The sequence below is a fragment of the Rhodamnia argentea genome, chromosome 5, assembly GCF_020921035.1.
Source record: "Rhodamnia argentea isolate NSW1041297 chromosome 5, ASM2092103v1, whole genome shotgun sequence".
Taxonomy (NCBI): Eukaryota; Viridiplantae; Streptophyta; class Magnoliopsida; order Myrtales; family Myrtaceae; genus Rhodamnia; species Rhodamnia argentea.
The window spans coordinates 25,170,559-25,193,012 of NC_063154.1; the positions used below are offsets into that span (position 1 = coordinate 25,170,559).

Sequence of the window (22,454 nt, forward strand, 5' to 3'; positions counted from 1 at the left end):
GATTTTTAATAGTTAACGGTCCCATCTGGGCGGGACCGAGACCGGACCGGGACCGGCCCGGACCAGGACCGGCGGTCCCGGCCCGGTCCTTGGTCCCGAAAATATGGGGACCGGGACTACGGTCCGGTCCCCGGTTCCATGCCGGGACCGGGACTACGGTCCGGTCCCCGGTTCCATGCCGGGACCGGACCGGCCCGGACCATGCACACCCCTAGTTTGAAGCCGCCGCCCTGCCTCGAAGCTTGGCTTGAGGATTAACACCGACGCTCAAGCTCAAGCTCAAGCTCTAGTTGATTCGGATGCGGGTATGGCGCCGCAAGTTGATCAACAAATTTGGGACAGCGAAGGAGGAGGGAGGGAGGGCCGAGGAGGAATCTGGGCATGGGGAGAGGAGTCACCCCGCGACTTGAAGAAGCTCATCCCGATCCTTGCCAGAAACTCCCCGGTTGAAATCTCGTCCCCGATGTTAGCGACAACTCGTCTCACGTTTTCATCAAAGATCTGCGCAACCGGCGCGTTTTCTCTCTCGGCCCGAGCCAAAGTCGAGCGATTCGGTCCCAATCGCGGAGAGGGAAAGTTCGAGAAGCTCGATTTCTGTGTGCGGGGACGAGCGTGAAGCCCATAAGGATGATGTGGACACTACTTTGTCTTTGATTATTCGGGACTACTTGCTCCGAGAAAAATGGTGGGATGAATTTGTACAAAGAGGATGATGATGAGATGTTGGAGGGATGAAGGGCTCGAAAAGGCAGACTTTGAGGCCGAACGCGATTGAGCGATCAAGAAGGAAAGAATCAAGTACCTCCTTATTCGTCCGAGAAGGTCATCGCCGCACTCGAGACGGCCAAGGGATTGGACGATTCCGGGGACGATTGCGTTCAGCCCACGCTCCCTGAAGCTACGGATGTAATTCCGGATGCCATGAACAGTAGTTGGGAAGTGCTGGAGAAGACGATGAACAGTGCAAATTTTTGCTTTTTTTTAGTTTTTATTTTTTTTCTAATGTGGCGCCACATCGGATCTACTTGTTATTAAAAATGCCACGGCGAATCCACGTCAGCATTTTAACAGTAATTTTAGACCGAGCTGGAATGTAAGGTAGATGTGTCACAATGTTGATAGTTTGAGATTTTTTGTGTCGTAAAAAAAAGTTGAGGGTAAATATGTCACGCCGGACATAGTTTGGGGTTTTTTGTGGTTTTTTCCCTTTTGGATTTGATTGGCAGTCACTCCTCCACTCCTAATGGTAGTCACTCGTTTGCGGCAATATTCATGATTCATGAACATACTAGAAATATGTACCTAGGATTGATCTGTTAGTGCTTTCACCAACTAGCGGAGAAGGATCATGAAATGAGTTGCTTTCTCTGGGTTGCAGTTGGAAGTTCATTAAGTACTGACTGATGGCTGTACCATCTGGTTTAATGCTTGTCCAACTCTTGAACGAGGATCGAGATTTTTCAATTCTCAGTGCCAAAGGATGTACCGAGAAGTGCTTCCACATTGTTAGTGAGATCATATCTTCTTAATGTCGTTCAATCTTGGATGTAAAATCTTATCTGGTTTCGGCAAGCAAGTCACAAATCGACAATCACAATCCTCTGGATTTATCTCTATAAAACATCTGATTTTTGTGGATTCAGAAAAGGATTGTTTCTGCTGTCTAGTTTTAGATGCTGTTTTAGGTACATTGTAGTGCCTGCTAACCTGCATCGACTAATTACTAGCCGGCCTTCTCCTTGTGGCCCGGCAACGACGAAAAACTCCAATGCATTTGTCTGATCCAGATGGCGGAAGAAACAAGTGTAAGGTCTAAAAACATATAATCGTCGAGTAAATAGCTCATATCAAATTGACTACAGGTATTGTTCTACACGCAAAAATCAAAGAATGGATACAGAACTGTCCCTCAATTTTCCATCATTCCCCAGGACATATTCTCTTTTATCAACCCACTTTTAGTATGACTAGAAGCAGATGGATACTATGGAAGTTTACAAATCGCTACGAATCATGCTTATAACTTTTTGGACACTCCCTACTTGTATCCTTTCTAGTGGAATTAGGCTGCATGCTTTCAACTGAGCCGGTGTATGAAACCACGAGAAGGTGCCTTACTTGGGGGAAGTGGAATCCATGAGGCATTTAAGTCGTAGGATATAAGCCATTTTCCTTCACTAGGTAAGTTCAAACCACGAACTGGCACAAATGGTGGAAGAATATCGTCTCCATAGAAGCAAGAAGAGAAACTAATATTCTACCAATAATCTAGGCAAGAACATGCGCCGTCTTTAAACCGGTGGAATCTACTCCCATCTCTCACTACTATTTCCTTCTGGAAGACCTGCGAGATCACCTTTGTCACCTCATGGCAATCCGCACAAACCCTCAAGTTCTTCACTATCCGAATGCAATCACCGTCTTTTGCAACTAACAATCCAAAAGCCATTGCCAACCTCTCGCTATGCACCTTGATTGCATTTTCCTTCTCTTCCTCCCCAATGTCATGCAAAACCGATGAAACGTCCGGTGAATACCCAGCTTCTGTGATTCGTGCTTCGATAATTTCAAGCATCCCATAAATTTCTGACGAAAGTTCGTGCTGTCTATCCCCAGCAACAAATCTATGTACTATCCCCTGCGCTTCAATCAAGCTCCAACCAGCAACTTTATTGGCATTTCGCTCTGCCATTAGCCTTCGGACTCTAATTACATCTGCCCATTTGCTTGCCTTGGCATATATGTTTGATAGTTGCACATAATGCCCCTCATGGGTGGGATCCAAGTTTACAAGTTTGCTCCCTATCTTTTCACCTAGCTCTACTAAGCCATGGACTTTACAGGCGCCAAGCAATGTTGCCCATAAGACCGGATCTGCTGAAACTTTCATGTTTTCAATCAAATCAACAGCTTCATAAATGTGACCTGCACGACCTAGGAGATCGACCATGCATCCATAATGTTCCATCTCAGGTTCGATTCCATATTTCTCTGTCATCAACTTGTAATATTGCCTACCTTCCCTAACCAGACCTGAACGACTACAAGCGTTTAGGACCCCCACAAAAGTCACACTCGCTGGCTGGAGACCTACAGATAAGAAGCCTTTGAAGAGGGCAAGAGCTTCCCTTCCAAGGCCATGGGAGGCCAATCCACAAATCATGGCGTTCCATGACCAAATGTTTTTTTGTGCCATTTGATCAAATACGAGTCTAGACAGTTCGATACTTCCGCATTTTGCATACATATCGACCAGAGCGGTCCCAAGAGAGACTGTAATTGGGAGATTTAACGAGCTTATGACTGAATGAATGAACCGACCGTGCTCAAGCAAGCCCAGTTGAGCCGAAGCCCAGAGCACTGTCACCAAGATGGCCTCATTAGGCATCAGACCACACTCTCTCATCTCCTTAAAACACTCTAATCCCCTTTCCAGCTGACCATTTTGAACGTAGCCAGAAATCAAAGCAGTCCAAGAAATAACATCTCTCTTAGGCATTTCATCAAAAAGTTGCTTAGCAACGTCAATCTGCCCATCTCCGGCGAATCCCGCCACCATCGAATTCCACGTGATGACGTCTCTGCAACCAGGGCGCTCGTTGAACAACCTCCTCGCAGCGCCCATTTCAGAGCAAGCGCAATACAGGTGAATCAAAGCATTCCTAACGTACAGATCCCCACAAAAACACAGCTTCACAGCGTGAGCGTGGACTTGCCTCCCTTCAAGCAAACCCACGCCCTTCCCGCAAGCCTGCAGCACGAAAGTGAAGGTATGCTCGTTGGGGCTCACCCCACGCCGCCGCATCGACGCGTAGACAGAGACGGACCCGAAAGGGAGATCGCTCCGGGCGAGGCATCGGATCACGTTATTGGAGGCGAAAACAGATGGGGGCTCGATGCTGCGGTAGAGGGAGAGGGGATAATCAAGATGGGTCGGCGAGGCGAGGGAGAGGCGGAGGAGGAGGTGGCCCAAGAGGCGGTTCTTGTTCTTGACGGCGGCGGCGGCATGGCCGGAGAGGACGATGATCCGAGCATGGGCTTGCTTGATCTGGGCGAGGGAGGGGCTTGGCGGGAGAGAGAGGGGAGAGAGCGGCGGTGGGCGAGACTGGGATGCACTGTGGACGCGCTTGAGGGGAGGGAAAGAGAGGAGTTCGAGTTTTGGTTTGCAGGCGGACAATAACATGTCCAAGCTCGAGAACCAGAAGGCGTTTGGTCTCTGAAAGTGAAGATGCAGCAGTCAGCACAAACCATAACAAACCATGAGAAAACGGGCAATTCAAATAATTACTTTTATGGCCAGTTAATCCTATTTAGACTCATTGGCTCCGTTAAGAAGTTATTAGATAGGTTAAAAGTTAATAATCTTGGGTAAAAACACTAATGGCCACTCGCCAAGTAAGTACGTTCTCATTTACTCCTTCCAAATGAAAAGGTAAAACAACCACCGGAAAAAAGTTTCTCACATCTATTAAAAGTTCATCGTTACCTATTTATATTGTCAATCTCTCGTTCTTATCTGATGTTTTGTCCTATAATTGCTTGATCTTCATGTAATTTGATGTACATTTATTATTGTAAATGGGATAATCCCGATTCCTATTTAAGATCACTAAATTTTACCTGTATTCGCGATTTCATTCGATTTTAGTTTTGCAAACTCGACCTCCCCTCATGCAATCGTGAATCAAATGTAGCTTCTCTTAAATATCGCACGAGTTAATGGCACATGTAGGCGATAGTTAAGTATATCATCATCATTGACCCCAAAAAAAAAATTGTTTATCATCATCAATCAAAAGCCTCATCGAAGGAAATTATGGCCCTTTCAATTAAAATCTAAGGGAGTATTTCACTCTACATCACTATTCTGGTGATCTCGTTCCCGGCAAAAGCAGGATTCTTGGTGCTATCGGAGATGGAAACACATTTTCTATACTCAGTCATCAGCCTACAAAATTTCACTTCAACATATTCGATCCCTGAATTTAACTCCAACATCCACAATCCGCTCGGCATTATGCATTCACCCAGCCTAGGAACAGCATGGAGGATACACGTACCGTCGGATGATCAAAATGGCAGGGTCAAAAGTTCCTATGAATGGAAGAAGCGTCTCTTACAACCGGGGAAGACACCGGCTGCTCTCTGATACGCGATAAGAGGATGGAAACTTGCTCAGTTGCAATGTCTAGCCTCTCCTTGGACTTGGCTGACTCTGATACGAGATTCGATACCATGCTCTGGAGTAACTGTATTCTTTCTGAGTGATTGCTTGAAGCATTATGAAGGGGCTTCGACGAAGACGTACTGATCTTCCGCCATCGGAGGGGTAGATACTTATCGGGTATTTGGAAACAATTCCCAGTGGAGAGGACTCGAAGCGCATGGCGGCATAGGATTCCAGAAAACTCGAATAGATGGCAACTGCAACTTATGATGCCATCCCGAGGGATCCAATAAACCCTACGCCCTCCCTCGAGTTTCGTGTGGTGCCTCACAAGGAAACCGTCTTCCATTTGGAAGGATGCATAGTGGGCTGCCAAGACAAGTTGTTCTTGGAGCTTAGAGAAAGCAAATGGAGTGAGGACTGTCGCGGCATGGGATTCCATGGGCGCTCCCGTCTTTAAGGAGATGTTTTGGAGATTTTGTTGCATTGTTTGCTGCTCTCCTGCTTGATCTTTAAAATCGACTGCAACAGCCACCTACGTCAACAAGCTCCAAGGTTCAGTCAACAGAGAGAAAATAGATTAATGCCATGAACCCTGTCTTAGGAAAGAACAAACAGGTCATAAGTCAGCACTGAGGATGAATTACACACATTCCAACTAGCAAAAGATTGTTTGTACACGAATGTGGAGGTACGGATGGAAGTATTAACAGGTGAGAACAAGTTCTCGTTTCCAGCCTGTTTGGCTCAAGGAGAGAACTAAATTTGGGACTCAAGAACTTCAATTCCCTCCAATAATGCACACTGCCTTTCTTTTCGAATATGAGGTCCCTGAAATAATCAGAAACTACAGCACTACGCTCTCACAAACTTAAAACTCAACACAGAACTAAGAGATGAAAGTGCAACACGCTCAGACACAGCCCAAAATTATAATGTTTTCAGCTCTACCATCTCGCACATAACCGTCAAAAGTTCCCACTAGGCTGCCCAGCCTGTTATAGTCTCCATAATCTGAATAGCCCTACTCACCCAGCGAAATCAAGACCGAGACATCAATACATGTTCAATATCTACGTAATGCTTAACCTAATTGATGGAAGGACCTGATTATAAAGTTAAATTAACAGTGATGATTAAGGGCCTATGGTATCCTGACAGAGAGACAAAAGAAAAGCAGCCCAGAAATGTTCTCTCAGTTCTCTTCCAAAAGGTAACCAGCGATGGCCATGCAGAATTTTAGACCAAACAGCTAGAAAACATAAAACAGAAATCTAACAGTTAAAGCCACAATAATTAAATAATGTAAACAAAATAAGACGTACCTGCTCAACAAAATGTGCAAGACGGGTTTGTGCACTCAGAAAACGTTGGATAAAGGAATTAATGGACTTTGACTGGCCAGCGGAAGTCATTCCAGCAAAAAAGTAGCTTCTCGAGTATGGTAATGCCCAATATGATCTCAGGGCAAACAGATTAATAATGTGCCTGTTTGAGTGCAGTCCAAAAAAATTTTGCATTTCCTTCCACCCTATTTCGAATTCCTCTATTGATTCCACATTATAGAGTCGATAAAACTCAGACTTCCACTCGTTATAACGCTCTCCCAGAACAGCATTGAACCAAGAGGGGAACTTCGACACGATCATCCAGATGCAAAGTGCATGTTTAGTTGTTTCCATTTCCATAGATATCGCTTCTTTCAGGCACATATTCTGGTCAGTAAGAATTGTTTGGGGTGGTTTTCCATTCATAAACCCCAAGAAGACCTTCACAAGCAAGAGAGAGAAATTAAAACATTGAACTATTTATTGGAGGAACTGGAGCCCAAAATAGGACATACACTCCAATTCCAGAAAGAATGGAAAGAATAAGTGAAAAAACAGGATAGGTAATAACTCGTACATCTACACCAGCACGACAAATGTGCTTCCAATCAGCCTACCATGACATTTAAAATGTCAATTATGGAGCAATAGTATTTCTTATACAGAGAGAACTATTCGTTGATTGTTTTAATTACCTTTAATGCCCATGAATAAGACCTCAAATTCTCCTCCCTCATAAGTACACAACCAAAGAAACAGGGCATACCATAATTGTTGATCCCAACCCACAAACCAAGCGGCATATCAAATGCAGTCAGCCTGTGTGTCGTGTCAAATACAACAGCATCACCAAAAATTTCATATGATTGTATGGACGATGCATACGACCACGCAATATTTTCCAATCTGTGGTTCGAATCAAGTGTGTACTCGAACCTGAAATTAGGGTCCTTTTCCTTTATATTTCTGCACATTCTTAATAAATCTATACTTTCATCTTCAGGGTCTATCTTCCGAAATGATTGGAGTAAGTTCCTAACATCCTTCTCAGTGAAAGGCAAGTATCCTGGTTCCACACACTTCTCGAGTTCCATCAGCCGCATCATCTGCTGGACTGAGATACCTGTCTTGGCAAACATAAGAATCCTGCTCTTGTCCGTGTCAGATATTGTTCGGTAAGCAGGTAGGAAACGAACTTGGTTTGGCTCTAGTAGTTCGTGATTATGATGGTTTACAAAACCAGTGACGCGCCATTCCGGAGCACCTAAATCCGTTGACTTGCTTATTCGCATGTATGCCTGGCATCCACACCGAGAGGATTTTCTGTTTCTTTGAGGTTTACTTTCCTTAGTTGCTTTGACAGGCGTGTTTCCAGCACGGTGGCAAACAAAGTATCGCCTAGTGAGCCCTTTACCGACTCCTTCTTTTCCTTCGGTACGGTGACGACGGATCGAAAAGCCACACCGTTTAGCAAATTCACTGTAAAACTCATAGGCAGCATCATGAGTATCGAATCTCTGCCCAATGTACGGGACAGTCTCGTTAGCGCTTTCCAGGGAGAGCCTTGTTTCATCAAGAGACTCTTCGGCACTGCTGTTGTCATCTAAAGAGAAAGAATGCCGGTCAGACGGATCATCATAAGCCACTAACATCTGTCCAGTCCCCATCGACATACTCCTCTCTTCCAGGAAAATGTTTCTGAGGATCAGATCCCAAGTCCGATCATATCGTTCCTTTCAGGACAACACGGGTCAACTAACTCTGATGACAAGCAACAAATACCCCTGAAAAGAGAAATAGCTACCGGTTGGTGCACTGAGATATGGTTCCAAAACATAATCTATAGACCGAAGACTGCTTTCAACTAATCAAATGGAATAAGCCCTTCACCTGTTCCCAAACGATAAGCCCTCCACAAATTTTCAAGTCAAAGAACACATAGAGACATCACAGTTCATGAACCTCCTTTCTTCAACACCAGATCAAAAGAAACCAAATTGCAAACACATTGCCTCATCATTTTTCAATCTTGAACCAAAAGAAAAACAAAAACGTGAACAGCTTCCCCATTCATCTGCATTACACGAAGTTTGCACATTGAACCCACATTTGCCCACTTCACTTCAAATCCGAATCGAGAACTCCTCCCCCTACTCGACACAATCCTAAACACGGTCGCTCTCAAGAAACCCACGACCCTAAACAAGATTTTTCTCGCCTGCAATTCGCTACAGGTAGATTTTCCGAAGAAGTAAAGCACGGGACGATCGTAAATGCGGATAAGAGACGGAGAAGGGAGGGAGGTTACCGTTGAATTTTTTGAGGTCGGAGGAGCAGGGGAAAAAATTGAAATCCTTCTTCTTGAGGGAGGAACCCTAATCTGCGCAGGTAAGTGACGCGGACCCGTCTCGGATGGTCGCTATCGTGCGCCTTGTGTTGATGTCACGCCGCCCTTGCTCCCAAACTGAGCCGCTCGACCCGGAGCAGGGACGTACAAGCTCCACAACCAAACACGAGATCCGAAACAGACCGACCGGAAAGATAAAGGCATCAAGTAACGTGGCCCTAATTTCCTAAAAAATCTCTCAATTTTAGGTTTAGTTCAAAATACACCCCTAACCTTTTTTTGCCTCAGAAAAAATGTCAAACTTTAAGTTTAGTCTCAAATCTGCCCGAACTTTTTTTTCCCTAAAAAAAAACCTCGAACTTTAAGTCTAGTCTCATATCTACCCAAAAATAAATATCAAAGAAAATAATTACTAATTTTTACTCTAATATCAAATCTTCCCCCAATAGCTATCCGATATCCTGTAATAGTTTTATTTTGGAGAATTTCAATAATTTTTATTGGGTGAATTTGTTATCCACGTGAAAATGCCACATCGATCCATACCTATCGTCCTATTATTTTGATGATGTGGATTTTTTTTTTTCAATTTGAAAATGTTATGTCAAGTTGGGACTGGACCATGGGTTAAATTTAAGAATAGGTTGACAAGTTTGTTATTTTTTTACAAAATAAATTTTGTGGCAGGTTTGGGACTAGAACTAAAGTTGTTAGTTTTTCCCGAGACAAAAAATAATTTGGGAGAAAATCTGGGACTAGACTAAAGTAGGGTTTTTTTCCAATTTATTTTTTTAAAATAAATATTTACAAAATTATTTTTTAAAAATAAATATTTATGATTTTGGGCCTCCCTCGGCAGGTTGGGCTGCGAGCGAGGCTCACTCGGCAGTTCAACCGCCGAGTAAGGTGGGGTTGGGCCCACCCAGTACTGGCGGTTATTGGCCGCCGAGCGACCCACTTGCTCGGCTAGATCCTGCGCCGAGCGGCCCATTTTTTTTAATTTTATTTTTTAAATAATTTTAATTATTTATACTTATAATATTTAGTTTATTTCATATATTTTTAACATGTTTATATTTATTTTATTTATAAAAGGCCTAAATCGATAAATATTTATTTTTAAAAAATAATTTTGTAAATATTTATTTTTAAAAAATTATTTTGGAAAAAAACCGAAAATCAAGCAAACGAATTAAAAACCGCATGGAAAGATTAAAAACCGCAACAAAAGAGTGGGAACGAGTAAAAAAATGGGAAAACTTTGAAAGAGCATATCTCATCGCTCGGGCGTCCGTTTGGGACGAATTTTTTTTTTATTTCACGTAATTTTTCGAGACGAATCCATTGCAAACAGCCATAGGCGGTTTGGCCTGGCTTTTTCCCCCAAAAATGCCATTTTCCTTGTCAATTTTGCATTTTCTCCCTCCGGTGCCATTTCTCGATATCGAACGAACCCTCCTTTCCCTCTTTCCTCTTTCAATCTTTCCATGCTAGACTCATTAAATCACGTCTTTTGTAGTGGGAAAGGGGTCTAGGCAGTTTTTCATGTCCAAATTAAAGAGGAAAGAGGGAAAGGAGGGTTCGTTCGATATCGAGAAGTGGCACCAGAGGGAGAAAATGCAAAATTAACAAGTAAAACGGCGTTTTTTGGGGAAAAAGCCAGGCCAAACCGCCTACGGCTGTTTGCAATGGATCTGTCTCGAAAAATTACATGAAATCAAAAAAAAGTTCGTCTCAAACGGATGCCCGAATGATGAGATATGCCCTTCCAAAGTTTTGCCTTTTCTTTATTCGTTTTCACTCTTTTGCTGCGGTTTTTAATCTTTCCATGCGGTTTTTAACTCTTTTGTTGCGGTTTCCCATATATCTATTACTGCGGTTTCCAATATATTCCTGCGGCTATATTACATTATATCACAACATTATTTATTAATTATATATCTTAATAAATATTTACATTAATTATTGCTAATAATGTTATAAATATAAGTTTCACGAGAAAAAAAATTATAAATAAAATAAATATTCTAAGTATCAATAATTAAAAAAATACGAAATTAAAAAAAAAAAAAAGATTGTGGGCCGGATTTGTGCCTTGCTCGGCAGTGGGCCTGCCGAGTGGGCCTCGCTCGGCAATCCACCCACCGAGCGAGGCCCAAATCAGTAAATATTTATTTTTAAAAAATAATTTTGTAAATATTTATTTAAAAAAAATTATTTTGGAAAAAAACCCACTAAAGTTTGGGGTTGTTTCTAAGACCAAAAAAAGGGGGCATATTTGAGCCTGAGCCCAAAGTTGAGGATTTTTACAGGGAATTGGGCCAAGTAAAATGTATGTACTTTTTATCAAATTAATCGATTTTTTTTTTGGGTCTGAAAAGTATATGACTTTTAATTACTACAATCCGTTTTGGAAGCTGACTCGTTATTTCATACCACTCTATTTAAGGAAAAAGTAAAAATAAAAATAAAAAACCTATTGCAAACTCGTAAAAATTCAAATCAAATGAAAATAATATAAGTACTATCATGTATAGCCGAATTAACTTCACTTAACATTTATTGTGAAACATGAAGAATTTTTCTATCATATAACTGTTATTTAGTTCAATTTGAAGCAGTAAATTTCATTATATAATAAGATATTTGCAATTAAATTGGAGACTTTAATAGTATTTCTCAAGTTCTTTACTAATTTTTATTTTGTAGATGAAAGATTCATCTCATCAAAGTTAAACGCACAAAATCTTCTAAGAGCTCTTTTACTACTCAGAAAAAATTTTGAATTTTTATTTGGTAAAGAAAGAGTCCTCTCATTAAATTACCAATGTAGTTATATGAGATTGTATTAAATCACTCGTCAGAATAGATAAATATATAATAAGTACACTAAGAACTCTTCATATTACGACAAAAAGAAAAAACTCTTCATATTACTAAAGTAAGCATGTATGAATTGGCAACTACTAATACGAAAATTTAATTAATTAGGAAAAAACGAAGAGATAGAGAGCTAAAAGAGGATATTGGATCCTTACCAAAAAAAAAGAAAAAGAAAGAGGATATTGGATTATCTTGTAAGCTCTTTAACATCCAACAATAAGCATTACTATTACTACTACTACTACTACTACTATTATTATTATTATTATTATTATTATTGTTGTTGTTGTTGTTGTTGTTGTTGTTTTTACTAGGGTTAATACCATGAAAAATCAAAAACTGGTATAGCCGTGAAAAATTTACCCTCATTTAGTTTTTGTTAAATTTTATCGTCAAATTACTGAGTTGGATGATACGTGGTAGTTGAGTGATGTACCAGTTTGAGGTTTTTACCCTCAATTTATCAAATATATATCAATGTGGGATTTTTCATGGTATTAACCCAATTTAATGAAAACTAACGGAGGGTAAACTTGTCACATGTGAACCAATTTAAGGTTTTTGATAATAAAAAAATTAATTTATGATAAATTTGTCACATGTATACTAGCTTGGGTTTTTACTGGTCAAAAAATAGGTTTGGGATAAATTTTGTCACAAGTATATTGATTTGAAGTTTTTTCGTGATGTTAACTTTGTTGTTGTTGTTGTTGTTGTTAAAAGATGGCACAAACGGATAAGAAACCACTCGATCATCGAACTTACTCAAATCAGAAAGCTAGTCGGATCATCTTTCCTCTTCGGTCTCCAGCACATTTCAACGTGCTTCTATGCATGTGAGCTTATGAGGTGCTCATTCTCTCTATATTTTCGCTCAATCGGTCTTGTCAATGGAGAAGGTCGCTGGTGGCGGTTCGTAGAGCGAAAGGAGTCGAATCGCTGAAGAAATGGGAGAGAGAAGAGATTTGAAGTGAATATTATTTCAAATAAAGGCTCGAGATACTCTCATTATTTCAAAGAAAAGTCTCACTAAGGACATTTTCGTCATTTGGTTTTTTCTTTTCTTCCTTCGTTTTTTTCCATACCTTTTCTTCCTCACTCGATGGGCACGACCATCATCGGAGTCACCTACGATGGCAGCGGCGTCCTTAGTGCCGAGTCTCGAACCAGCACCGGTAAAACTCACTGATTCCTGTTCTGTATGGGGGGAGGGAGTTCCTAGGGTCTCTCGATTTTCTTTGTTCTGTTACCAGAGGAAAAGTTAATCGAGAGAGTTAATTTCTAAACAAGTGTGTCCCTGTGAGTCTATCTGTGTCGAAACTCCAGAGACGTAAAGAATGAAAACGATCAAGGGGAAGAAGGCACTTGTGAGATCATCCGAGAGAGAAAATCCGGAGAGGAGAATGTGTTGCTTTCTTTCTCCGCCGAGTGAGGAAGAACGCATGTCTATGGTAGTCCGGTGCCACCTGGTGACGGTAGTGGCGAGCCTCAACGGAGCTGAAAGGAGTAGTGATGGCGTTGTCGGCCGATCGGAGCTCGTCGATCTCTGCTCTTTCATCCGCCTGACCAAGGGCTTTCTTTCGTTGTTTCAAACAGCGTAACCTTTGGATTCTGCTTGGCAAACGGATAAATGGCGAAGAGTGGAAAAGGACAAAGGAAGAAAGAAAGTAAGAAAAAAAAACGAAAAAAATAGAAAAAGAGAAAAAAAAAAAAAAGGCAAATGACCAAAATGCCCTTGGTCATGTCCTTTTTTGAACAAAGAGAAGACTTCAAGTTTTTATTTGAAATAAAGTCCATTTCAGATCTTTATTTAAAAATATGAGGGTACTTCGAACCTTTATTTTAATTTTTCTCGTTCGCTTGTGTAGTAGAAATAATTTGTAGAGACCAAAAACTCGATCCGATCCAATTAGGAACACCCCTAGAGAATTTGTTGTAGATCCGTGTCAAAGACGACAAATTTCTAAATCATTCATTTTCTGCGCAATAGATGGAGCTTAAATTAACATATCACGCAAAATTGACTTTAGTTTGAAGCTCGCGGGGGGAGGGGATTGGGGAAGACGCTCGTAGAAGTCCAAACGGGGCGTGTATTAAGGACGAAGAGAGAAAGCCGTCCCTAGGGCTGGAAAAAGTATCTTTTGCGGTAATCTTTCGACACGCAAGATGCCACAAAAGATACCAAGTAAAGGCTGGAAAAAAGAGAGCAGAAAGCATAGTTTGGAGGATAATTATGAAAAAAAAAATCTTAAATTTATTGTAATTATGACAATTTAATCCCAAATTTTTTTAGCCAATTCAGTCATAGACCTTTTACATTTGAGCTACTTTAGTTGGCGCAATTATAAATATATTTAACATTTTTTTGGCAAGTTTTCCTATAATTCGGCTCCAAAAGATAAGTAGAAAGAGCAGAATGTTGACATGATCGTTGACCCCAGTCCCAGAACTGGGCTCCTCAAACATAAAGAAGCTAAGTACAATTACCCCAACAAGCGTATCGATAGAATGTCTGATAAACTGAGTATAAGTGAAGTTTATGGCACGTATCGACCATCCATTGATCCCAAGCAAAAGTTGAAGACAGGAATCATTGACCGAAGGATGATTCTAGCGAAGGATAAGTGGAGATTCTCATGTAAAGCATATACACATTCAACACAGACATCAATCGAGATTCTCATGTAAAGTGGAGAAGATCGTTAGTACCAGATAGACATGCGTTATATTTAACCTAAGGGCTCCGTTTGATTCGCAAAATTGATCCAGGTTTCCTAATTCCAACTCTTGAGTAAGTTTTAAAGCTTTTTCACGTCCTTCTGTTACCTCCATTAAGAAGTTTATGTTCAATTTCAACCATCGGGCAAGCATGGCATCCAAAAACGTAGGACATCCTTCTAGTTCAATAAAGTTTTCATGCAATTCCCTTCTTGTTGTCAACCATTTGCCTGTGTGTCATCTAGTAATTTTAGTTTTACAAGACTCTTGAGATATCAAGGCATATCAAAACCCAATAGCATTTGATTTGATGTCAAATTTAATACTTTAATTGGCTATCGATCATTTTTCGCGTAGGTCACCGGCCCTTGGCCGGTGACCGAAAGCTTCATGCTGGCTCAAAAAAAAAAAAAATATATATATATATAAATTAATTAAAAATTTTAAAAGATATTATTAAGAGTTTGTCACGTTAGCTTCGATCGGCCAAATGAACTGAATTGACATAATTACAATAAATTTACGACTTTTTTGAAGTAATTCTCCCTCGATTCTCTGCAGTTTCAATGAAATAAGACATTAACCCATAAAGTGCAAAAAGAAAATTATTGGCACCTTTAAACTAAAAAATAATAATAATAATAATAATAATAATAATAATACAAAACGAAGAAGAAGAGAAAAGGGGTGGGGAGTCACATGGAAGAGATCTTTAGCAAAATAAAAATAGGAAAAGAGGAAAAGGAGAGGATTGAAGGGAAGGAGTGAAATGTGTCCTCTTGAAACCTTCCTTTCACATATAGTATAGACTATAGATGTAAGATTCTTGGGCTAATCATTATAAAACTCAATTCACATAATATGCATGCCCTAATACAACCTATTAAACGCTCAAAAGTTGCTTAATACATTATGTGTTAAAGATTATAGCATTGTAAACAAACCCACAATATAGCTGACCATGATAACGAGAAGAAACTAAATTTAATGCACTATAAATCTTGTGGAGAACCAACTCCAATGTGGAATACTAGAAAAGTTCAATATTGCAACCAACAGGTGAAAAACTGATCTTAGAAGAACACAACCAGAAATGTCCTTATTATTGTTCTCATCACCTCATACCACGACCCATAACCATTTAAAAGCTTGTACACGCAAAGAAATAAAAGGAAAGCCTGATTTGATACATAATCCCGATCACAAACAAACAAGATGAACAAGAAGCAAAGAACTACAGACAAAGGCTAAGTGAAGTTGCAGAGAGACCGTAATCTTTTCTCGATGGCATCGTCTTGCCAGACCAGTGTAGACCACCATGATTGCTCCGCGTCGATGGATCTCAGACTGATGGCATTTTCCCCGCTAAAGGGAAGTTTCAACAATGATGGACATGAAGCTATATCCAATCTCTCCAGAGAAGGCCAAATCAATGTGTCATCCGGTGTAATGCTCCTCAATTTCGGAAGATCATGAAGTACTAAGATTTTAAGACTCGGAAGGGTTCTCGAGTCCAAGCGAGGATTCTCGGTTTCAATGACGATCTCCTCAATTTCGTAGCACTCTTCGACACTTAAATGCTGAAGTTTGGATAGTTGCTCGATCAATCCATTTGAGAATATCTTCTTGAGCTTGGGGCAATTGTAAAAGCTTAAACTAGTCATTTGACCTAAGCTCCCCACAGGCACAGGACCAGGACCATTCCAAATGCAATGCAGACTTGGGGCACTCTTGATAACCATTCTCTCTAGCCATTCGAATGCAGGAGGTGGTGCTACATTACCGTCAATAATGCATATGATATCTTCGCATCCCTCCACTGAACAAGCTCTGAGTTTACTCATGTTCACAGTCCCAAAATCTGATAAGCTTGATATATTCTTGTGATCAATCAATTCAAATACATCGGTCTCGGTGAGTACTTCTGAGATCACAGGATGTACGCCTTCATCGTTTGCGTACTTCAAGCACTTGCACAACTGATATTCAAAATAATCAAGAATATGATACTTCACCGAAGTGCAAATACCGACTGAAAACTGAAATGTGAAGCGCAAGTCTTTCCACAGAGGGCTTGATTTGACAAAGATTTCAAGGCACTCCACCTTAGGAAAGGAAAATGTCAGTGAAGTCAATCGCGTCAAGGTAGAAACCTCTTCCGTGATGGTCTTCACGACCTGGTCGGACCACAAAGTGGTTGGGTCTACATCAATGATGAGTTCTTCCAATGATGAAATGCTTGAAATCACCTTGGACATTGGGATCCCAGTGCCAAAGTTTGACAACGACATACGTAAACATTTCATTTGCATTAAACATCCGACTTGAATAGGTAAAGAAAGGATTCCGGTGCGTCGAATGTCAAGCACCTCTAGATGCACCAGTGCCTCTAAGCTGGAAGGTAGTTCTGTTAAACGGGTGCAAGAATTCAAGTAGAGTGCCCTAAGATCAGTCAAGCAAGACAAAGAAGGTGGAAGAGATGCTATTGCAGTACCGTGCAAGTCCAAGACTCGAAGTCTTTGCATAGACAAGAAGAAGCCATCGGGGATCATCATTAAATTGTAATTCCTCTGCAGGAGTAAAGTAGAAAGATTTGTGCAATTTGATACCACTGGTAGAATGCACAAGTCATTATCCATCAAAGAAATTCGATTTGCAGATGTCCATTCTTCTTCCTTTGGGGCCTCTTTTAGCCCCTCACATGTTCTTGCCAACAACTTATAATCTGGGCCTCCTGATGAAATTTTGAGGGCCATATTACGAAGTACTTTGTTCATTCGGACATGTCTCTTCGTGGCACTTCTTTCTAACAGAGATACATTAATCAAATCATGCAATATGTTGTGCCCTCTATCGCGTGCATCTCGAAACTCATCAATGCTGAGGAGAAATCCCTCCGCCTTCCAACATTCCATCAAATAGTCCACAAATATGTCGCAGTCTTCGGGAAACAATGCCCCATAAAGAAAGCAAACCTTTTTATCCTCTCCATCTAAATCATTGTAACAAAATTTCAGAAATTCAAGCACTTCATCCATACCTTGGATTTTGATACTGGGCCATCTCTGCAAGCTCCTTAATCCATCTCTCCAGAGGTGAATGTTGTCCTTCTTCCTAAAAACCTTAGCCACTTTATCAATTAACAGTGGCAAACCAGCACACTCTCTAACCACAAGTTGTGCTATTGGTATAATGCTTGGATTTTTCATAGTTCGGCCTACTTTTTCTTCGAACATTTTATATGCATCACCATAGGATAAACGCTTCATATTGACAAGCTCGTCCGCATCCATGTCATAGCACAAATCGCGGAATCTACTAGCAAATACCACCTTGCTGTCCTTGTTATTGTTGGGAATACCTATCTCATGTAGATCAAAAGGATCCCAAACTTCATCAAGGAGAAGTAAGTACCTCATGCCTCCCAACTCATTTGATATAAGTTGAGCAGTCTCAATTGCGGTGACTCCGGCCTCCACTTTTAGCTTCAGACGCTGCATGATTGAATCTTGCACCTTCTCAATGCTCCAGGCCTGCGACACCGATACCCAAATGACAATATCAAACATTTTCTTAACCTCTTCAGTATTATTCAGATTCTGCATCACCGTAGTTTTCCCGGTACCAACCATTCCCCAGAGTCCAATCCTTTTGACATTTCTCTCCCTTAGATTACCCAAAATCTCTTCGACAGCCCAGTGTAGTGAAGGCTTATTCTCAGTGCTAGGAGCATATATGACTCTCACAGGGTCCGGAGGTCTTTCAACTACCACCCCATTATCGAGCTTTCCTTCTTCTAACAAGACTTTTAGTTCCTCACGCTTCTTGGCCATATGCTTGCTGAGATTTGCACGCGGCCAAAACCGAGGGAATCTCCAAGCATGTCTGATCTCTTTCTTGTACTTGCTTTCCAATTTGAGCACTTCTTGTTCGGCCACCTTGACCCTGTAAATCCAGCCTTCACATTCCTTGGTAGCCCTCTTCATCTTGTTTTTGTTTAGTTCTGCCTCTACATCATCCCTTCTTGCATAAAGCATTCTTGCTTGTTCTGTCATTTTCTCAAAATTGACATTGAAATCATCAGCATAGTCAATTTTTTGAGTGACGTAGCCAAAAATGCTACGTCCATCCTTGTAGGCTTCGACAGCTATCGCAGAAGCTGCTGCTTCAACCATGACTATCACAAGAACAAAATCAATTTGAAAAAGCACTCCAACAAAATGTAGATTACTTGAGTAGAAAAGAGCAAGATATTCAGTTTAGTAATGACATGTATATGTAGACAAAAGGAAAGAGAAAATTCGACTTTACATTTGTCGAGCAAACATACAGTAAAACATCCTTAAATTAAAAGGAATGAGATTAACTTTTGCAATGATTCAGAGACTTCCAACAGGGATGTCTCAACAACAAAGAACTTCTGCATTTGGTTCAATTAGTGTCTTATTGAATATGACCCACATGTTCAAACCTATGTTCTTGGGAAAGATCAGGACCTAAACTAGAACATGATTATATTCTACTGTGAGTCCAAGTAATAAGATAAGTCTCAGCAGCCACAGCTTGCAGTTCTTGGTTCAGCTCAAGTACACACTGAATCTGAATACCACCTTTCCACAAGAATGGGCACTTAAAAAGCTAGACCAAATGAAAAGAAGAGCTTTATCTTACAATCGGGTGCTTAACGGAAGTTGCTGTCTTAGCCACACACAGGAAGAAATGTTAGGTTCTACATGGACATCCACTGAGTTCAATTCAAGAGACCCACTGATTCAAAAGACGGCAGCAGTGCAATCTGCAAAAGTTGCATTTTTTCTGATGGCGCCATCGTTTTATCACACAGTAGAGGATCAATCTTGCAGTAGAGACTCGATCTTTTCAAGAACAAGCACAGGCAACAGAAAGCAAAGAAAGGAAAGAAGGCAAAAAGGAAAAATAAAAAATAAAAAGTACAGTCCCATAAGCAACATATATCAGAGTTAGAGAGAGTGAAGAAACATCTGGCGTACCTGATTCTGCACAGATCGAGATTGGCAAGGTGAGAATCACATTTTAGAAAAGTCCCAGATGGATGAAGCTGCTCAAGGGAGACGGAGAGGGTCCATCAGTGTTGATCCATTGACGTTGACTTGTCAGAAAGACCAAATTGCACCTACACAATTGCATAAATTCCCTCATGCACCACGGGTCTGCCTTTAATTAGGTGTTTGAATGCTGTCCACTGAGGATGCGCATGGTAACACTTACGCTTCAAAAATCAACTTCTAATTAAAAGTTGATTTTTCTACTTCTTCTCATAAGTAAAAGTTGATATTTCTACTTCTACTCATGAAGATATTTCTGATCGGAGAAATTCGTTTGGTAATGGTTAAAAATTTCTACTTTTGAAATATTATTAATACAAAATATTCTATGAAAAATTATTATCGGCGGCCGAAAAATTTTCACTTCATTTTCGAACTTTTTAAATTTCTTTAAAAATAATTTATATTATTAAAATGTTATTTAACTTTTTAAAAATAAAAATTTATTATTTATTTTTTACTCCAGCGAGCAGAGACGGCGACTCGGAGGGTGCGGTTGGCACGCCGATCAATGGTTGGTGGCAAGGGGCGGCGATCGGCGTCGGTCGCAGCTGGCAAAGATCGACAGTTGGTGGGCCGGTGAAGGTTGGCAATGGGTGGTTGTCGGTGGTCGGTAGTCGTGGGCGGCGATGGGTGGCGACCGGCGGAAGTCGGCGGTGGTTGGCTAACGGGGATGGTCGGCCGGTGGTGGCCGGCGGAGGCCCGCCTTGGGCGAGGGCAGGCGATGGTTAGCGGTTGGCGGTGGTTGTGGGCGATTGCCGATAACGGTCCGCGGCGGTAGAGGTTGGTAGACGTGGGTATGATCAAAAAGAGGGTGAACACTTAATAAAAAGTGGGTGAGGCGAGAGTTACTTCTTGAGTTGGAGAAGTTATTTTTTTTAACTTCTTAAATTGGAGAAAAAATAACTTCAGAATTGGAAATTTCTTTCGGGAGTAAAAATTTTTACCAAATGAATTTCTACTTCAAAAGTTACATTATCAAATTGATTTCTACTCCCGAAGTACTTCTGGAGCGGAAATCCATTTCTAGAAATGTTATCGTGCGCATCCTTACTTTCTTTGTGTCTTCTTCTTTAGTCGAGAGAGACCAAGTCCTTTTGATTTTTTTTTTACTCTGTCGTATCATATTATATGATAGAATCTATCTTGTATGCGCTATGTATCGTGTGCAGATTACGACATCCCGCTCCCTCACTCACGCATCCCCACCTCCAACCCTAAGAAAGTGGAGACTTGCCCCTTCTCAAGCGGGAAGTTTGCCACTGTAGCAACTCTCGTAATTTCGAGAGAAATAAATTCAATAACCAATTTTGATGACTAAAAACAAGTAGGACGAAATGACTATACCTTTTTCATTTTTTGGCTAAACAAACAAGCCATTTTATAAAGCTTCGTTTATTTTGAGAAAATAAATAATTTGCAAAAAAAAATCTCTTTTTTATTACTTGAAATAATTAGCCAATTTTTTTTTATTATCGTCAAATATTTATATCTTATTATTCTCATGAACAATGAAAATACTTTTTATTCATTTATTTTTATAAGAGATAGAAGTAATCACTTTTATAAACATAGTTTTCATATTTTTTACTTTTCGCGAAATAGATACACATTAAATTTCTAACTTTAAGTGGATCAATTTTGTTGGAATTGTCGACCGTTATCGGGATGGTGCATGCAATTTCTGCTCTCCCACCGAAAAATTCTTGGATATAACTTATACATGTATGCGACGTTCATAGGTATCATTAGATGAGATGGGCCCCATTTGGGACTAATGTGATCTAACGGTGCATGTTTAATAGTGAGGTGGTCACTGCTCTCAATTTTTTTTTTTAAGAACTCGTACTTCACTGATTCATTATTGCGACTCGCTATTCGTAAGAGGTTATAGGTTCTGTCCTTGTGGGAACCAAAAGAGATCCAGAAATTTTGAAGATTTGATGTAAGAGAGAACTCGACTAAGCAAATATGAGAGTAACGTTCAAAATACTTTTGCAAAAGCTTTAAACAAAGAAAATACAAGCTTAAGACTTATAAGTGTCAAAACTTGTGTACGACACTCACTTTAATGTCAAAACTTTTAAAACGATCACTTAAGTGCCAATTTAAAAAAAAAATAATCATTTAAGTGCTAATTTTTTTAAAAATGATCACTTCACTGTGGGCTCACCTTGCATTGCCTTGCCTCGCTTGAGGAGCTTGAGGAGGAGGCTCGCAGACATGTCGCAGAGCTCGATGTGAGGGCAGTTGTGGAGGAGGTGGGTGAGCTTGAGAGAGTTGGGATTGGTTTGTTTGGTGAGGTTGAAGAGGGACTCGGTCGCAGATCGAAGGTGGGACCATCGTGAATTGCTATGTTTGTTGAAATGAAAAGAAAAGCAGGGGTTGGGGCCTAAAAAGAAAAACGTAGAGTGGGCAATTAGGATTTTGAAATAAGAGGTTTCTAATTTTTTTTTTTTTGCGAATAAAAAAAGGAAAAGCAAGGGGTGGGAGGCGAGGATCATCGAGCTGCGCCAAAGGAGTGGGTGGATTAGGTTTTGAAGTGGGAGGGGTCTCTTTTAGTGATTTTTTTTTCATTTTTATTTTATTCTTTTTTGAGGGAATAAAAAAGAACATATATAAAAGTGATAATTTTATTCTTTTATTCTAGGCTTTTTTTGTTATTTATTTATAGAATCATAAAAATGATAATTTATATAATGTGTCTCAATGTATCAATTTTTTTTATTATTTAATAAATCACATGTTGTATGTCACGTCGTGTAATATATCGTGTTTTATGTCGTATCGTATGTCATGTCAGTGCACTTAAATTACTCCACCAACAAGAAGAATTTCAACTAGGCCGAACCGGTCTTATCCGGACGCACTTGACCGGTTCGTTCGGATTCTACACCTAAGACGTTTATATCGGGAAACGGTTCGCG

At 40.4% G+C, this 22,454-nt stretch overlaps 3 protein-coding genes across 9 annotated transcripts; all 3 read right to left on the bottom strand.

The window, feature by feature from the left end:
* Nucleotides 1-1,829: 1,829 nt before the first annotated feature.
* On the bottom strand, nt 1,830-4,222 carry LOC115725870 (pentatricopeptide repeat-containing protein At3g62890-like). Its single transcript, XM_030655513.1, has 2 exons — nt 2,156-4,222; nt 1,830-2,115 (listed from the first exon to the last, which is right to left on the bottom strand). The coding sequence occupies exon 1, from the start codon at nt 4,181-4,183 to the stop codon at nt 2,258-2,260; it is 1,926 nt and encodes a 641-aa protein (XP_030511373.1). The 5' UTR covers nt 4,184-4,222; the 3' UTR covers nt 1,830-2,115; nt 2,156-2,257.
* A 585-nt stretch (nt 4,223-4,807) lies between these two features.
* LOC115725853 (protein FAR1-RELATED SEQUENCE 11) lies at nt 4,808-8,981 on the bottom strand. 4 transcript variants are annotated; one of them, XM_048279210.1, is made up of 5 exons: nt 8,804-8,981; nt 8,386-8,723; nt 7,191-8,278; nt 6,493-6,936; nt 4,808-5,702 (listed from the first exon to the last, which is right to left on the bottom strand). In XM_048279210.1, exons 3-5 carry the CDS (start codon nt 8,166-8,168, stop codon nt 5,085-5,087), a joined length of 2,040 nt encoding a protein of 679 aa, XP_048135167.1. In that variant the 5' UTR covers nt 8,169-8,278; nt 8,386-8,723; nt 8,804-8,981; the 3' UTR covers nt 4,808-5,084. The 4 variants fall into 4 exon arrangements, with proteins under 4 accessions (XP_048135167.1, XP_030511356.1, XP_048135166.1 ...); XM_030655496.2 differs by lacking the exon at nt 8,386-8,723 and having other exon boundaries at nt 7,191-8,279; XM_048279209.1 differs by having other exon boundaries at nt 7,191-8,723.
* A 6,542-nt stretch (nt 8,982-15,523) lies between these two features.
* On the bottom strand, nt 15,524-19,609 carry LOC115725849 (putative disease resistance protein At5g05400). 4 transcript variants are annotated; one of them, XM_048279207.1, is made up of 3 exons: nt 19,453-19,609; nt 16,938-18,620; nt 15,524-16,850 (listed from the first exon to the last, which is right to left on the bottom strand). In XM_048279207.1, exons 2-3 carry the CDS (start codon nt 18,616-18,618, stop codon nt 15,691-15,693), a joined length of 2,841 nt encoding a protein of 946 aa, XP_048135164.1. In that variant the 5' UTR covers nt 18,619-18,620; nt 19,453-19,609; the 3' UTR covers nt 15,524-15,690. The 4 variants fall into 4 exon arrangements, with proteins under 4 accessions (XP_048135164.1, XP_048135163.1, XP_048135162.1 ...); XM_048279206.1 differs by adding an exon at nt 19,115-19,298 and having other exon boundaries at nt 15,524-18,620; nt 19,453-19,597; XM_048279205.1 differs by adding an exon at nt 19,115-19,317 and having other exon boundaries at nt 15,524-18,620; nt 19,453-19,597.
* Nucleotides 19,610-22,454: the final 2,845 nt, after the last annotated feature.